General features: G+C 29.1%; 2 protein-coding genes across 2 annotated transcripts in view; both read left to right on the top strand.

Moving 5' to 3' along the window:
- Window positions 1–216: 216 nt before the first annotated feature.
- LOC124424021 (pachytene checkpoint protein 2 homolog) lies at window positions 217–2,580 on the top strand. The gene is made up of 6 exons (XM_046962476.1): window positions 217–502; window positions 759–906; window positions 1,033–1,224; window positions 1,295–1,522; window positions 1,610–1,957; window positions 2,033–2,580. The coding sequence occupies exons 1-6, from the start codon at window positions 453–455 to the stop codon at window positions 2,294–2,296; spliced, it is 1,230 nt and encodes a 409-aa protein (XP_046818432.1). The 5' UTR covers window positions 217–452; the 3' UTR covers window positions 2,297–2,580.
- A 161-nt stretch (window positions 2,581–2,741) lies between these two features.
- LOC124424022 (solute carrier family 25 member 36-A) overlaps window positions 2,742–19,262 on the top strand; it is a 17,537-nt gene continuing 1,016 nt past the window's right edge. Inside the window, exons 1-5 of the mRNA XM_046962477.1 lie at window positions 2,742–3,111; window positions 5,346–5,531; window positions 6,309–6,583; window positions 14,768–14,886; window positions 17,585–17,807. Of these exons, the coding sequence (XP_046818433.1) occupies window positions 3,071–3,111; window positions 5,346–5,531; window positions 6,309–6,583; window positions 14,768–14,886; window positions 17,585–17,807 (844 nt within the window). The 5' untranslated portion in view covers window positions 2,742–3,070. The remainder of the gene's footprint in view (window positions 3,112–5,345; window positions 5,532–6,308; window positions 6,584–14,767; window positions 14,887–17,584; window positions 17,808–19,262) is intronic.

Genomic DNA, 19,262 nt, shown 5'->3' with positions numbered 1-19,262 from the left:
GGATGTCGATATTCATCGAATAAAATAATATCCGTATTAAATAATTTAATTATACGAAGAGAAAAATGACGCTTCCTTACGTAAATGACGCTTGCGAATGAGACCTAATGTCTTTTGCGTTCAAACTTCACGTGTCTCTATCCCCACTCCTATCTCTTTTTCCTTCTCTTTTCATTTCACCAATTGGACTATGCTTTCATTCATTGTTTCTCCTTGTCTAACACATTTTGATCCGTGCGCGATGAATTTGAACTTGCGGTTTAAAAGTAACAGAAAAGAACGGGACAAGGTGGCATAAGAAGGAAGGGAACAAAGGATAGTTTATAATCGATCATCTACAATAATAGTATTGTTTGTTGTAATCGATAATTTCTATTACGGTGTTTATTATCAAAAGTGAAATATTTTTAATAGGTTGAATAACATTTATCATAAAATAATAATAATAAACGATGGATGCAACTGATATATTACATATTGAAATCTTACAAAAATCTGAGAGGTAAGAACAATCTTAAAATTATTTATTATATTTGTCATTTTCTATTTGCAACATTTGTACAGGGCTTTTTTTATTAAACTTATATAAACATATATATATATATATATATATATATATATATATATCACAATTTATAAAAGCATTTTAAGGCTATAATTAATTGTTTGTTTTATTATTAATTTTTTTGTAAATGATTATTGTCACATAGTTTATCTTTATAAATATATATATATATATATATCTTCTTTTCCTTCAGTGTATTGTCAGAAGAGGAAATACGAGCAATGGTACATAATAAAATTATAGAATTGGAGGAAGTATTATTAGATGTAGAATTACCGGATGTCTTATTTACTCATGCTAAAGATCATATTGAATCTGTATCATGTGCCTGTAATCATGAAGTATGTTTCAATATTTCAATAAGTAATTGTATCATTATTATTTAGACTAATTTCTATTTTTTTTTCCTTCTTTTTTTTCTTTTTTTTCTTTTTTTTTTTTTTTTTGATAATGCTTATGTATTTTAGAAAACTCGTATGAAAATTGCTGGAGTCAATTTACAATATCACATATATAGAATGACAGAAAGTGAATCAGCCATGTCAATGATAGAAAATGGTAATGAAGAATTACCAGCGGCAAATCAGTGGCTTTTACCTTCTAAAGAATTTCATTATTTGTGGGAAAACATGTATTATGATTCGGATATAAAGCAAAATGTAATGATTGGCACGTATTCTTATATCTTTTGTTTAAATATATTTGTTTTAACTAATATTATTATTTTAGTTATTAAATTTTGTGGAAACAGCAGTAATATTTTCTGATAATAAAATAAATCCTAATATTATATCATGGAACAAAGTAGTATTATTACATGGACCTCCAGGCAGTGGAAAGACCAGCTTGTGTAAAGCACTGGCACAAAAAATTGCAATTCGTTTTGGACATCGTTTTACATTTGTGCATTTAATAGAAATAAATAGCCACAGTTTATTTTCAAAATGGTTCTCTGAGGTAAATTTTGTATTTATCTGATCTTTACCTAGGAATGAAAAGTTATGTAAGAAAATATATCTTATAAAAAAATTTATTCTATTTCAGAGCGGAAAATTGGTAATGAAATTATTTGATGAGCTTAAAACTCTTCACAATGATTCTAATCGATTAGTTTGTATTTTAATCGACGAAGTAGAATCATTGGCACATGTTCGTAAATCCTGTGTTAATGGTACTGAACCTACAGACTCCATACGTGTAGTAAATGCTTTACTTACCCAATTGGATCAAATGAAACATTATCCAAATGTTCTAATTCTTACAACAAGTAACATGACTGAAGCTATTGATTTAGCATTTGTAGACCGTGCAGATATAAAACAATATATCGGCCATCCCACAGAAGATTCTATATACAAAATATATAGTGCCTGTATAAAAGAATTAATGAGGGTATTTGATTTAATATTTATATCATATAATAATTTCGTATATATTTACAATAGACTGATCGTTAAAAATTTTCAGACTGGATTGATAGAACAAGAACAATTATTTAATCTTGCTTATCTTAAAGCTCATGGTTACGAAGAAACTTATGAGACAAAGCGCTGTTTAATGCTATTGGAAATCAGTAAACAAAGTTATGGACTAAGTGGACGTACATTAAAAAAAATACCATTTTTAGCAAAAGCTCTTTTTATACATTCAAAAAAATCTACATTGGCTCAATTTTTGAGAGCAATGCATTATGCCATCGAAAAGCAGAAAGATGATGTGTTGGAGCAATAAAAAAAAATAAAAAAAAAAAAAAATAAAAAAAAAATAAAAATGAAAAAAAAATGGAAAAAAGAAATGAAAAAAAAGAAGAAGAAAACCATCTTTATTTTTTTATTACACGTAATAACATTATTCATTGTACAAAATCTAAGGGAGAAATATTTGACTAATAATTTTATTACGTATTTTAAGTATTTTACAATAATTCTTAATCTATTTATTCGTACGTAACGATATAAGTAATAAAAAAAAAAAATGAAAAAATAAAAAAGAAATTTATATAAAACAAACTCGTGTTTTTGAATTTGATAAGACGCATCATTAGCGCTCTCTGCTGGCAAATCAAAACCCGGCAAGTTCTCCCACTCTACGTTCTTTCGTCTAATCGAAGGCGCGAGGTGAGGGGAAGGAGCTGCGGCATATGAAACGTAGTGCGCACCAGTCAGTTGTTTTGAAACGGTCGAACATTACAGTAGTTCTGCTCGTGTGCGTTTAATTTAGTGTTATTAATTTGCTTTGTACCTCGTGTACGGTCGACATCGTGTTAAAAGCTGATATCAGATAAATATTTCTGTAAGGTGTGTGAGATAATTATCATAAATCATCAGTGAGATTTGTAAGAACGTTTTGGTGAAAAAGTGATTGTTGTTCGAGCGATTTAGTTCTACTCGTAATTCTTTATTTTTTTTCCTTTTTTTTTTGATACATCAAATTTTTCTATTTATCATTATTACAAAAGTACATGATACCCAGATTGTTAAGTTACCGAATTCGTTTCTAAGAAGGATGTTTGATCGCGACACAGCGATACATCTCATTGCCGGAGGGTGAGTTTTATCGACTCATTAGATCTAATAAAATGACATTCTCTTATCAATTTTCTCATAAAACTTTTATTGCGTTATATATAAATATCTTTCTTGATTATAATCGAATTATGAGCAATCATTCGTTATTCATTCATATTCAATCGTCAGGGTTAACATACGCATTTCACATTACATATATGTGTGTGTGTGTGTGTGTGTGTGTGTGTTGTGTATACGTATGTATACACGATGCATTCTGTTGCGCAGTGTGAACAACTCGTTCGCGTGAACCGAACGATCTGATTGGTTATTACATTCCGAAACATAACGTCTGGCCCGGTCTCTCTTTCCTCTTCTCCTCTCTTTTTTATTTTTTTATTTTTTTCCCTTATTCAGCATATGAACTTTTACATATCTAGAGAGACATGAGTGCATGTAGTACCGAATTGCGCTTGCAAACAATTTTGCCTAATATTATTTCATCATTCGTTTCGTAACGCTGAAAAACGGAACACACATACACACACACAACATACATACTTTAAATTATTGTATTAGTTTCGTAATGTGTTATTTGGAAATTTTGTTCTTTTTTATTTTCTTTTTTCTTTTTTTTTTTTTTTTTAGTAATTCGAAGATTTACCGTTTGCTGTCTAATATGCGTTTCTACGTTTACTTGCGCATGCAGCTTTATTTAACCGGCTTAATAAGAATTGCGTATTTAGATTATAAATGACTAATAAATATCTATAACCGTTTCGATGTCCTCGTTACAAGTATAATCAACTATTTTTTTAATCATTCGTGTAATTGAATATTTTAATTAATTTAATCTATAAATTTGTTCGTTTAGTTGATTTCGATCAAGACATAAATATTGGATTGATATAGGTTAGGTTAGATTTTTCCATTATTATTTGCAATATATATTAATTCGTATAGTATTTTCATAGAAGAAAGAAAAAGCAAACGGGGGAAAAAGAATAATAATAAATAAAAGAAAATGTTAATTAGATGTAATCATTCTCAAAATATCTTTACGTAACCTAGTATTATATATTCTAGAAAAGTTTACGTCGATTTTTTTAATCTATCACTATCTTGGTGAGCTCGTGTATAATGAGGAGGAATCTTATTTATCGTGAAAAAAAATCGCAACTTTAAACATAATCTATCGGTCAACGAACCAATCGTGCGAAATGAACGAATCATCGTGGGTGGTTTGTAGGGGACGGGAAGTAAAGAGAGAGATAAAAAAAAACATTACGCAACACGTGGATCGTAGAAATTAATGATCTGTTCAGAAATTTGTTTAAAATTTAGCGATAAGACAAATAGTACGAACGTATGTGTATGATCATCTGTTATTTGTGCGGGCCAATCACAATTCAAAATTCGCCATAATATTTTATATATGGTGTCACATTATTCTGAACACGCGGTATTTATTGCGTATATGTACATGTTTTTTTCGTCCCCTCCCTTTTTTTTTACATAAAAAAGGATTATCTCTACACACGTATATATTCTAAATTAAATATATTTACTTCAAAGTGGGACTATATATATATATATATATAAAATATAATTTTTTGTTTATTATCGAAAATGATATAATAATATATGTAAGAATTTGACATGTAAAAGTGCTTTTATATCTAACGAATATATTGAACGTGTAGTCCTTTTTTTGTACATTATGTGTATATATATATACTACATAATGTCGTGTTTATCGGTCGTTTCCTTTCGTATACATTAACATATACATTTATAGCTTGTAATAAATAACGATTTCAGGTCTTCTCATAGAAATATCTATTATTTTCAGTCTATGAAATATTTTAATCACTAACATTCATCTAACAACTATTATTTATATTATCATTTCAATGTTGTATCGAAATGATATCATTTGTTTTATCAATTTGGACGAAAAATTATCGAAAGATTTATTATTGATATACTTTTTATATCGTACTTTGAAGATCATGTTTTGAGATTAATAATCATCGTCGTAATTTCATACTACGTTCTAGAAAATCATAATATTATTTTTCTTGTTTACATCTTGTTGAGATCTCTCTCTCTCTCTCTCTCTCTCTCTCTCTCTCTCTCTCTCTTTCTTGAAGTAAACATTAGAAACATCGAAAGATTTCGTTCTATTGAAAATGAACAGACACGTAATATTTTCGTTTTCTTTTTATTTTTATTTTTTATTTTTGTTTGTTTGTTGTTCTTGTTGAGTACAGTGTTGCTGGTACAACAGGAGCCATAGTGACCTGTCCTCTCGAAGTGGTTAAGACGCGTTTACAATCATCTTCGTCTGGTTTTCAACCGCCACCAGTGAATAAAGAATTTACGTCCGGTCATGTCACGTGTAAGAGTTTTCCAACGCCGGAACAAAGGAGGAGATTGTGTACAGGAGGATATCCAAGGTGATTATAAAAACAATCCTTAACTGTTACGATATAGGTTAACGTCGAATTTTTTATATAAACTGATATTCAATTTTTGTTAATAAATAAGATTTTCTTTTATCGAAATACGTGATAATTATCTCATATAAGTGACCTAATTAATTTTGTCATAAGTAAATAAATTAAATGTTATATAAGGCAAAAATTTCAAAATCATAAATATCTTAACCTATATATACATAACTTGTAATAACTATATACGTATTTATATATGTATGTATTATATATATGTATATATTTATGAATATTTAGTATTAATTTGAAAGATCTAGAAATCATATCAAGTAATAACACATATAAATGTATTATCGATGATAATTAAGATTGTATTTTTCATATAAAAATTTTCATTCGAAAAATAATAATTTTATATATAAACTACTGACTAATATATATATCTTTTACATTACTCTTAACTTTTCATCATAAACAAGAGCAGAATTATTAATGAATAAAAAATGAAAGAAAAAAGAATTTAGAAATAACATAGATGTGTTAACCTATCAGTACACCTAACCTATATGAATTATTATTTTTATATCTAATTTTTCTACATCAAAGTAGAATACCAAAAAGACCTTAATCGAATGTTGAACTTGTCTTAACTAAAATTGCTATTGAACATTTTTTGATTATCTTTTTAATTTTTCATTTTTATTTTTATTTTCTTTTTATTTTCTTTCTTTTTTTATTCATTTATTTATTTTTTCTTTTTATTTTTTTTTTTTTTTACAGGTGCTCCTTCCTGGCTCTCTCCCATTGTGGCGTGTCGACACCATCGGGTAGTGGTCCACATGCTTATCCGACACCCGGTATTTACCAGTGTATAAGGTACATCATTAAGAACGAGGGTGTACGTGCCCTTTTCCAGGGTCTTGGTCCAAATCTCGTTGGTGTAGCACCTTCCAGGGCGATCTACTTTTGTGCATATTCGAAAAGCAAAATTGCTTTTAACAAAATACTACCTCCAGACACTCCGATAGTCCATGTATTTTCAGCATTTTGCGCTGGTAAGAAAAAAAATTAAATTCCATTTGTGTGTGTGTGTGTGTGTGTAAACGTGTACACAAAATAAATATACATATATACGTTTAAACAAACGTATAATTTAATAAAAAAAGAAGATAGTTATATAGCAAAAATATTTTAGGTTAGTTTTCGGAACGGCACCGGAATATCAAAGGACTTTGTTAATTTAATTAACCAATCACGATTCTTGATACACGCATACATACATATTATGTATTTATATATGCATATTATATATATATATATACATATTATGTATATTATATTATATATGTATGTGTATAATAATTACATATATTGAAACGTATTCTCAACCTGTCAGGTATTCTCAGTGATAACTGGTGATAAGTGTTTTATTACAGAAAAGAAATGAAAAAAGTTAATATATAGGATAGGTCGAGGAATTTATTTAACTATTAAGAGGAATACGTTTATTACAAGAAACAACATGTGGTAGTTAATGAGCATATAGTCTTTTCTTTTTCATTCTATCTTGTTTCTTGTCATATAATTTATCCTTTTTTTTTTTCTTTTTACTTTTTATTATTTATTTTTAATAGATAAATAGTAGGCAGAGAGTGCATTCACAAGCGTCATTCATTCTCTCTCTCTCTCTCTCTCTCTCTCTCTCTCTCTCTCTCTCTCTCTCTCTCTCTCTCTCTCTCTGTCTCTTTCACGCACGCACACGCACACACACACACACAATGGATTCTTCATCATACTACCGCAAATATCCAGTTTATAATTATGATGTATTCTGATCTTTGCCGACATTGATAACCTTCATTAGTCGTTCGATTCAAACTGATTGCGTATTATTAATTTAAAATATCGTCGTATGTAGATTAAAATATCGATTGTATGGTAGATTGATCGAATCTTTAAATTTCTTTATCTTTTTTTTTTCTTTTTACATAAAAATTAATATTTGCTTAGGAAATTTATAAAAAAATATATTGAATTTGATTAGATTCATTTATAAAGATATAACATTTCTTAATCAATCCATAAAAATAGATTGAATATGATTAAGTTAATTCGTAACAATGTTATTATTTTATTAAAAATACTTTCTTTTTTTTTTTTATTTATTTTTTTTTTTTATTTTTGGCGATAATCTCATCGATAAGACAATGTTTGATAAAAGACAACGTATTGAGAATACATGCTTCTAGTAACATATGTTTCTTATGTGTATATATATATATATTTATTTATTTATTCATTAATTTTTTCCATTTTTATTTCTATTATTAGAAATCGAACAATTCGATAAAAACCACGAAAGTTTTTTCAATGATTTTCTATTAATAAACTCTCCTCCTAACTCTCCCTCTCGCTGTCTCGCTCCTTCGTACGTCATCGTTTAATAAGACAGTGTTATTAGCGGAGACAATATACATAAGTTATCTGTACTTTTTCGACGGATAAAATTGAACTTTAACCTGGAATGAGATTGCCTCCGTCGGAGATCGTCTCCGCGGGAGGGCCACAATTTTTTTTCCTATATCGTTCGACTTTTTTTTTTTTTTTTTTTTTTTTTTTTTTTTTTTTTTTTTTTTTTTTTTCTTTGATTTATTTATTTAATTATTCATTTATCAAGAGAAATACCATTAAGAAATAGTATTAACAAAACGATTGATTTTATAATTTTGTTTTGATTAAAAGAACAATCGTAACGGCGACGAAATAAATATGAACATTTGATCTGCAATTTCGTTTCAATTATATTGATCGATTAATTATAAAAAGAAACTATTGCAATTCTATTTGAGAATTTTCAAGAGAAAAATTTTTAATGTAAAAAGAGAGGGAAGGGGAGAAAGGAGAAGGAGAAGGAAATTATTTCTCAGTGCTATTATCTCGTTAATTCAGATTGTTGATCTTTGTTTATAGTTCATTGATAAGAAATAATCGATAAGTCATTCATCCGTCGATTTAATTCCTTCATTTATCTATTTCTGTTTATTTATCTATGCTCTTTGATTTTTATTAGAATGGACTTTATAACTGCAACGTAGTTATAATCATTAATCTTCATGATTAATTTTGTTTTTCATTAGGAAGAAAGAACCATTGGAAGAAACTAATTCCAGAAGTTTATGATAGAGAATATGTTTGCCCTCATTTCCACGTTCCCTCTTCTCTTTCCTCCCTTCCCTTTCCCTTTTGACACGTGCGGATGGTCACGTAGGCATTTCATTTCGTTTCTTAAAAACCTGGTCCTTTAATTTTAACTCATGAAAATTATCTTCGATCTTTTTATGGTTACGATTTGGTAGTTTCAATTTTTTTACAACTATTTTTTCATCATATTTAAATTTCAATAGAATTAATATAATTATCGTACGATATGTTGTCAAAAAAAAAAAAAAAAAAAAAAAAAAAAAAAAAAAAAAAAAAAAAAAAAAAAAAAAGAAAAACGATTTACGTAGTTACTTGCGTTTAATAACATCAAATTCCAAATTCCTTATCGAATGACCTCGATTTTTATTATTCAATATTCATTTTTCTTTAAGAAATTATCGTTTCTCTGATCTATGATAACACAAACAAATATAATATATTTGATTCAAAGATGATATATAATATATACAATTTAGGCCAAAAATTCTTAGACCTTGTAGTTTTACGATCTAAGGAGAAAAAAAGAAATTTTAGCCTGTTTTAAATAGAATCTCGAAGAAGAGTATTTGAATTTTTTTTTGTAAATCATTTAGGAACTATTATATCGTTCCGTATAACAAAATAAAAACATAAAAACGATCGTTGTATTTTTAACGCAAGATAAAAAAAAAAAAAAAAGAAAAATAGACAAAATGCAAGAGAAACAAGATAGAAGAGCGCAATGTGGCGCCAATGATTGATTCGATATCATTATTATTTTATCGTTACAATGATGTGTTCGAATGTATTTCTTCGTGTTCGTTCAACCACCTTCTTAAATATACATACATAGCACATACATACATGTTCTAAAAAGAAGACACGCATGATTTAAAATTTGATCTTATTATATTATACAATCTCTTCTTCTTCCTTGCGTCTGTTGCTCTCTGTGTGTATGAGTGCATGAGAGAGAGAGAGAGAGAGAGAGAGAGAGAGAGAGAGAGAGAGAGAGAGAGAGAGAGAGAGAGAGAGAGAGAGAGAGAGAGAGAGAGAGAGAAACAGAGAACGAAAAGAGGAAAGAAGAGTGCACACAACACACATTTAGAAAATAGGGATCTATATCGATCTCGTATTATGCGTGTGTGGTTCCCTAGATACTATTTACTCGCTTGTTTACCAACTAACTGTGGGTCACCTTGAAACCACCTTCCCCTCCTTTTCCTCCCTCTGTCTCTTCACCGCTCGCCACTCATCTCCCACTTAGTTTCCTGTCTATAGAACACGAGTATATAATTCGTAATATAGTGGAGATCCTTTTTAGATCAATTTAGAAAATGAATCCAAACTATCCTATATCCACAAATTTTTTTTATCTTTTTTCAATACTCTTCTCCCACTTTTCTCTTCCCCTCATCTAACCTTCTTCTTGGTTTTTTTTGTTTTTTTTTTGTTTTTTTTTGTTTTTTTGTTTTTTTGTTTTTTTGTTTTTCTTTCTTTTTACCCCAGACTTCTCGTCTTCTTTGGGGTCAGGAACAACGACCGTCAGAGAGGAGGGGGAGGAGAGAGAGTGAGAGTGAGTGAATGAGTATGTGTATTTGTATGTACATTCACAAAACATTAGATTCTATTTTTATATCGACTACTGTTTGGCTGTAATTCAATACCCTCCCCCCCTCTCTCTTTCCCTCTCTCCCTCTCTCATACATAGTGTCAGTGTCGAACGCCGTGTATTTACTAGCAACTAATAACAACTAAACGCCAATCGTGGGACAATAAATTTATTATCGTCGATAAATTTTCGCATGATTATCAGTGCACTCGTACGGTATGATAATGCTATGTAATGTAATTAATAGAGAGAGAAAAAAAAACGCCATCGAGTATTGGTGGAGTTTTTTTTTCTTTTTTTCTTTTTTTCTTTTTTTTTTTTTTTTTTTTTTTTTCATTCTTTCTTCTCTGCTTCGGGATTTTTTTTTTTTTTTATTTTTATCGAATCAGAGATTAAATTTATGACAATTGTTTTGTTTTCTTCTGTTTATTGTTATTAATATCGTTATTAATTGGAGAGGAGATCTTTTTTTCTTTATCAATGTAATTGTTCGTGATGAAAAGAGATTATTTTTCTCTTTTCTCTCTTCAAAATTTTCTTTTTCGTTCGTCACGAATCTAACTCTTTTGTGAGAATTCTCAAAATTTTTGATTCTGATTTTTTTTTTTTTTTTTTTTTTTTTTTTTTTCTTTCCGTTATCAACACGTCCTCTGCAAAAGATAATGCACACGAGTGGTGATGTTTATTTTTAGAATCCCTGATAATGAACAATGTTTGACACAAGGAGGTCTATCTAACTTATTCAAGTTTTATCAAGTAATAGATGTTGTTTTAACTCGATAATAGTTCGTTCAAGATTATTATCTCAATGAGAAGATAGATCCTATAATGTTGAATTATAAATATAATTCAATTTCGTAAAAATTTACTTATAATGCACCTGTAATAGCATAAATCATACTAGAACGGTGTATATTAATAATTGCATATAGTACGATTATATATTATATAAAAAAGACAATATCATAACTTGAACATCGTGTAATTTATTAGGAAAAAAAAAGGAAAAAAAAAAAAAAGATCGTATTATACGAAACATCACAATTTTGGTTGTGTTTCTGTTATACACCTCAAAGCTTATTTACAATTAGTTATCAAAGTTCACAGCAGATGTGAAACGATTGATCGGAAAGTTTCTTTTCATGCTCGACTTCTTCGTGCTCGTGGATAGTCGATTGAACACATTGAATGATCGTTAAGGAACGGCTATTAATATCTACATACTTACATATGTATATATATATATATATATATATATATATATATATATATATATAACGTCGAAAACAATTCGTTCAGTAAAAGTTATCTATGTTCCCTCGTGGTGGCACGTTGAAATTATTTCTTTCTTTATATTAGTTCTAAATATGTACATATATATATATATATATATATATATATATATATATGTGTACATATATATATTCTCTGCTTGTTTGTACATTTGTATTTGTATATGTTGCCTGTTCATATATGCACACATACGGTTTCGTTTGCATGCTCGCAATTGAACTTCCCTTAGCGTGTTATCCTCGATAATAAGATGCATATACATATATCACATGCATCGTAGATCGTTCGGACAACGTGCCTCTGGAATAGAGTTTGTTTTCAATTGGGTTGCACGTGAATAAGACGGATAATAAAATGAGGTCGTAAATAGAAGTTAGGAGTAGTAAGGGAAAAAAAGGGATTCTTTGCTTGAAGGAAATTAACGGCTTCCCTAAAGAATTTTAAGCTTGCTATACGTGTGTGTGTGTGTGTATGTGTGTGTGTATTTTCGTTTTCTTTTTTTTTTTTCCTTCTCCCCCTTTCGTGATAAAAGAAACGGGATAAAAAATAAATATACTGAATTGGCTTAATTAGGATCAAGTTTCAATGTATCAATGAGAAATGATCGTTTAATTAAATTGAAAATTAATTGTTTTACAAGGACAACGATCCGTTAACTACGTACTGGTATTAGTACTTATTTATTAACTATCGTTTATGAAGATTCACAAGTTCTCATCAAACGAGAAATATTTTTCTGTTGCCATCGGAATAGATTAGAATAGGCTGCGTCATAAATTTGTCGTATTTACTAGCTCTTTATTATCTCTATTCTTTCGTCCCTGACTTGTCTTACTTTATCTACACTAAGCAGGTAGATTATATGAATATGTGTATATAAACATACACACACACACACATATATATATATATATAATGTTACTTTGTATTAATGTTTTATTAATTTTTTTGATGATCTAGCTAAACTAATGTATAAATGAATAGAACGTTTTTAATATTCGTTTAATTACTCATATGAGACGCGTATTATTATTAATAATAATATAAAATAAATGATACGAGTTATAAATAATATAAATAACATTACAAATCAAGATGCATAACTATTGTAAATTGTTTGTTAATATTTTATTAACATTTTTACAATGACGACTACGACGACGACGACGACGACGACGATAATTCTTCTTGTTCTTCTTCGTCTTATTCATCTCCATCTTCTTCTTCTTGTTCTTCTTCGTTGCATCAAATTGCATGCATGTGCAATATTATGATTTGCATAACATAATACTGATATATCACCAATGCGGTGATAAAGAAGGCACTACAAAGCAAAACAAAAGGATTATTATAGGTAAAGCATGACAGGTTTTGTGGGTATTAGTATGTATATGCGCGTTTGTGTATCTGTGTGTGTGTGTGTGTGTGTGAGGGTCTGTGTGTGTATCTATATATGTATGGTGCATTGCTCCTGTGGTCGGCCGCAAACTGGGTCAATGGGACTGCTCCGAGAGACACAAGCCAGCTCTCTTTCTCTCTCTCTCTCTCTCTCTCTCTCTTTCTCTCTCTATTTTTATGTATCTATATCTATATCTATCTTCTTCTTCTTCCTCCCCTCTCTCTCTCTCTCTCGTTTAGCTTTAAAAGCTAGCTTTGTAAGTTGCGTCGCCGTCGTCGTAGTTGTAATGTAGTGGAATTGTATCTTATGTCGAATAATCGCAAGCTCATATGTATGAGACTCTCGATGTCGTCTTTTTAGATATTATCGATTGTCTCCGATGGTCTCTTGTTAAGCTGTAAATTATGTAAGGAATGTGTGTGTATGTGTATATATATATATATATATATATATATATATATATATATATATACACACACACGTTCGCGCATGTTTGTTTAAATTCGTATCTGTAAATATTATACAAATGTCCCGGAGACAGTGATAAAATTGGGAGGGGAAAACGGGTTTGGGTTGGGAAGAGCAAGTTATATGAGAAACCTCTATCTCTTAATTCTCCATGTTTACTTTTGCAAAGAAAGAAAAAAAAAATTATCAATACATAACAACTCTCACATTATGCAGTTGTTTAAAGTTATACCAAGTTGGAGGTTCAATTTTTTTTTTTTTTTCTTTTTTTTTTTTAGAAAACTTTCGAGTCATTACTTTTAAAATACAACTATTTAAAAAAAAATCGGCCAATGACGACGAAATTTAATTGGCTGAAAATTAAAAAGAAAAAAAAAAAACTTCGAAGTGAATTTACTCAATTTTAAATTGTTGAAGTTTGATCGATAGAACAGCTTATCTATATAATAACTTAGCTCGATTGAAAATTTGATTTATGTTACGTTCTCGTTTAAGTGGAAAAGGATAAAGACAATTTAATCTTCGTTAAAAGTTAGATAATATCTAGGATTCTATCATAAAATCTAGTTTACATACATATATATATATATATATATATATATATATATATATGTAATGTATATATATATTGGTATATGGAATAATGAGATACTATGTAATATTATACATACATGAATGTTTGACTATCTTTATGTTGAGGGATATTTAATAACAAAATACACTTAGATGATAAAAGGATTATGAAAATAACAATCTAAGTAATTGACAAACATCATTTGTGTGTGTGTGTGTGTGTAGGTTAGTATATATAAATATATAAAAGCTTTTACGAGATAACTTCAATCTAAATGTTTTCCAACCAATATACGAACTCGTGGTTAGCAGGATATCGATCATGTTGAAAATAGATCGATATAGGATGATGTAATAGTATTTATTTATTTTATTTTCTTTTTGTCCTTTTTCTTTTCTTTTCTTTTTTTTTTTTTTCCCCACGTAAATGATACTTTTAAGGTCGATTTGTTTTTCGATAGAGTACTCTTGCGGGAATTTTGAATTTAGAACTTGGCACTTGATTAACACGATACATATAATAATGTCCTTCGATCGATTTTGCCAGAATTTAGTTAGTTGTATGTCTTTTCTTGCATAAAAGAAGACGCAAAAGTACATAATATATGTATGTAAATTAAAAAGGAGGGAAGGGAGGGAAGGAAGGAAGGAAAAAAAAAGAAAAGAAAAATCAAATTTTTTATAATACAACGTGTTATTTTAATATCGTTATAGGTTTCGTGGCGTGCACATTGACAAATCCTATTTGGTTTGTCAAAACCAGACTTCAGCTGGATCATCGAACAAACAAAATCACTGCGATAGAATGTATGCGGAGGATATATCGACAGTCGGTAAGATACACTTCTCTTCATTGATATTTTTTTTTTTTTTTGTTCAAATATTTAAAAGAAAAGGAAAAAGAATAAAGTCTCTCGAAATTAGGTTAGTAATAACGACAACAATAACAATAATAATAATAATAGTAGTAGAAATTGTTGTTGTCATTGGTGTCATCGCCGGCGTCGTATTCATTTTTTTTTTTTTTTCTTCATTTAATTGTCGGCTCCTTATCATCGACAATATGTCCAATCGTGTTTTTATTTTCTTTCCTTTCTATTTTTATTTTTTAATTCACACTCTTCTTTACCCTCACCAATATTTATCTTATCCTTCGATAATTGCTTAAAAAAAAAAAAAGATATTGACTTCTTTCTTTCCCCTCTCCTCCTCCTCCTCCTCCTCCTCCTCCATCTCCTCTCTTCTCCTTCCCCGTTCTTTTTGTGCTATAATGTACGTTCATATTTTTGGCAAGCATCGTTTAATCGATCAACGTTCTCTCGCGTTGAGTTTACCAATTTCGAAGAAATTAAAAATTTAAACTTCTCTTTATGGTAATATATTATGTTAAAGAAAGAGAGGTAAGATGTGTTCTACATTATCGACGAAACATAATAACAATTTTTTTGTTTTTTCGTTTTATCATTTAATTAACTGTTAATTTAAATCACATCGAAAAAATAGAAAAGGCAAGTGGTATAATGATGCGCGGAGATAGAGGTGAAGAAGAAGGGGAAGGGATTGGATAAGAGTCTCGACAGGAAACAGTTAAAAAAAAAAAAAAAATAAGCAATTCAAAGAGGTGCGCACGAGCGCGTTAAGTTTCGCGTGGAATTTAACGCACGAGAGAAAATCTATATGTGTATATATATATATATATATATATATATATATATATATATATATATATATATATATATATGTATTATTGCTCAGGATTGCGCATACTACGCCAACATAAGATTGTCGACGGACGTGAGCCAGGTTTTAAAATGGTCTCTTCGACCTACGAATAGTAACTCGGGACAAAAATACTTACTGCGAAACGCGCCTCTGGTAGGCGGGCATCTTTATATTATCTCGGATTAATGCGTGATATGCGCTAAAATAAAAACTTCAATATATTTATTAAATAATTAATTATATGTATGCGCTTACGTGTTTTTATTCGTTTGCTTGTTATATTTCTGCTTTTATTTATTTATTTATTTATTTACAAACACCGATATATCTGAATTTTAGGTCAAAAGTTCCTACACATTGTAGCTTTTACAGAATCTAAAAAAGAAAAAAAAATAAATAAATAAATTAATCTAAAAAGTTTCAAAGTTTATCGCTTCCATGTTTCAATAGTTTAAAATCAAATATACGTCTTGACCAATTAGAAAGCGTTTATTGTCCTTCCGCGACATCTTGAAAAATTAACCTCATTCAAAGATATTTATTTTATTGCAGATTATATTTGCATTTCAATTTGATTCGATTCATTTCTATTGGTTGTAATCATTTTAGAAAGGTTGTTATTTCCGGTATTTTGTTTCATTAAATTAATTCGATTAAATTTTAATCCTTTCCGGTCTATTAAACCAGACACGTAGATAATGTCAGTTTATTAATCGCACAGGCGCCATATATTAAAGGAGTAGTTTATTTTTTCGAACCTATATCGTAAATACTCGAGTCTGAGAATATTTCGAGACGGTAAACAATGAAGATACTCTTAGCTAACGTATCTCTAAAATTAACACATATCGATGACAATAGTCTCGTTTAACAAAATTATTTATTTGCCAATATCCATATATGATTGTGTTAAATTTAAATTATTAATAAAAATAAAGGAATATGGTTTTGATCTTAGTGTGTGTGTGTATATATGTGTGTCGTTTATCAGTCGTATCTTTCTAATTTTAAACTCAATTTATTTTTCGAAGTAATCCTTGCATTTGTTATTGTTCTCTCTCTCTCTCTCTTTCTCTCTCTCTCTCTCTCTCTCTCTCTCTGTCTCTGTCTGTCTGTCTTTATCTCTTATTTTCTAAAATATGTAATACTGTTGAATCTGTAATACGTATGTGTTTATATATACACATACGTTTTGCACAACGTGTGTGTGTGTGTGTGTGTGTTATACGAAATCTCATTGCCAAGTTCATCATAAATGGACTCCATAGATGCCGGTGACGACGACGATGATGACGATGAAGGAAGAGAAGACGAAGGAGACGACCTTGTCGAGAAACAGCTCGTTATTATGTTGAGAGAGTTCTTGTGATCGTTCATTCGACTATAATACGTGTAATTGTCCCAGAAGAGAAAGTAATTTACGACGTTAATTCTCTTAGAAATTAATCTGTCAATTTTACGACAAATCTTTTTGAAATTACCACGTCGGAAGGTCTCCTTTAAATTTACATATAAAAATTATTTTACGAAGAAAGACGAGATGATATCATTTCTCTGACAAATTGTACGAGTTGTTGAGAATATAAAAGTTCGAGATTAATTTTCGTTGAAAGAGAAAGAGAAAGAGATTTATAAAAGGCAAAGCTGGCGCCATCTCTTGATTTTTATTCTTAGCAATTCATTTTTTTATTTTTTTATTTTTTTTTATTTTTTAATTTATTTTTTTATTTTATTATTTTTTTTTTTTTTTTTTTTTTTTTTTAATGACACTTTTTTTATTTTTTATCCTTTTGTATCTTTCATTTATAGGGTGTACGAGGATTTTATAAGGGTATTATGGCGTCCTACGTAGGTATAAGCGAGACTGTGATACACTTTGTGATTTACGAAGCTGTAAAGGCATGGCTTGTGGCGACAAGGACGAGAGTTTCTTCAAGGGAGGACGACAGGAAAACCTTACGTGACTTTATAGAATTTATGGCAGCCGGTTCGTTCTCTAAAACGGTCGCATCAACGATCGCTTATCCTCACGGTAAGAAAAAAGAAAGAGAAAGCAAAAAATAAAATAATAAATAGCAAGAAAAAAAAGCAGAAGTTAAATATCGATTAAAAAAAAAAAAAAAAAAAAAAAAAAAAAAAAAAAAAAGAAAAAACGTCGAAATACAACATTTAATTACAATAATTTTAATTACAGTAGTAATTAAAATGAAAGGAGAAAATATAAATTTTTGAATCTGGGAATAATTGGCGCTTCTGGGAATAGATTCTCTGATTTCAATATGGCCGCTGATCTATGTACGCATTTGCATGTACGAGTAAATACGTTTCCTTACCTAAGAATTATTTTCAGTTTATTTCCATCCAATTGAATCAGCCAAAAATTATTTAGACTAATGTTAGAGTCAATGTGTTTTCCCTTTACATTCTTACTTCTTACATCTTACGTTATATTATTCATTACATAAATTTTGCTTCTATAAAATCCTAACCTCGAATTTCAACTTATATATATATATATTTATTATCGATATTATAAGAAGTTGTGTATAATTGGAAATTAAATATCTGCAGATAAAACAAATTGAAATGATCTCACTCACTGATTATATATTTCAATTGTTATAAACGTTATTGCATAATTATCTTGCAATTCAATGCGTGATCACTCATTGCGTAATAATTACCATAAAATTTTTAGAGAATATTGAATTTTTTATGATTAATAATTTTTTTTTTTTTTCTCGAAAAGAATATAAGATATCTACGTAACTTTTGAATATTTTTCAGAAGAGATCATGATACCGATTAGATTTTGTACCGTTCGTTGTTATATTTATTATTACAATATACCCATTTGATGTATATAACATTTAAACTGTCTTTCTCATCTGTCACTTTTGTAAACGACTGTAAACAAGATTCTGCCAATTGTTCTAAAAATAGTACGAGCCTATATATTTCGCGTGCCAACCATTCAACGAGCAATTACGTATTAAGTTGGACTCCTATATATCCTGTTCTTCGAGCAACGAGTGTGTGCCGTTAAAATAAAAGATAAAAGAAATAATGAAAGAAATTGTAGTAGTGATTTGTAATCTAGGCAAACCTCGTATATTGCATTTTTATACGCGACTAAAAACTGGTTGCTCGAATGATAAAAAAAAAAAAATGAAAGGAAAGAAGAAAAATGAAAGGGGGAAAGAAGGAAAAAAAAAGAAAAATCCAATCGTAATCAACAGAGTAGTTATCTGTTTCTCTTACCTTCCATGTATCCCATTTACAAGAAGTATATTATTACATACTTTTCTCGAAAAAAAATGAGAGAAAAAAAAAAGAAAAAAAAACAAACAAACAAAAAAGAAAAGAAAAGACTGAAATTAAGCGTTACTCAATAAAAACTCTTGATACATAAGATCTATGTATATATGTATTTTATGTATATATATATATATATATATATATATATATATATTTTGCGGATGCTGAT

Source organism: Vespa crabro, chromosome 5 (genome assembly GCF_910589235.1).
Source record: "Vespa crabro chromosome 5, iyVesCrab1.2, whole genome shotgun sequence".
In the NCBI taxonomy this organism is placed as follows: Eukaryota; Metazoa; Arthropoda; class Insecta; order Hymenoptera; family Vespidae; genus Vespa; species Vespa crabro.
Note: the sequence above shows the minus strand (reverse complement) of the source record. Positions and strands in the feature narration are given on the sequence as shown.

Bases quoted from the DNA above. Each gene is read 5' to 3' on its own strand.
- LOC124424021 (XM_046962476.1), top strand. From the start codon at position 453: ATGGATGCAACTGATATATTACATATTGAAATCTTACAAAAATCTGAG. The intron at 907-1,032 runs GTATGTTTCAAT...TATGTATTTTAG, and splicing joins CATGTGCCTGTAATCATGAA to AAAACTCGTATGAAAATTGC. The intron at 1,225-1,294 runs GTAATGATTGGC...TTATTATTTTAG, and splicing joins ATTCGGATATAAAGCAAAAT to TTATTAAATTTTGTGGAAAC.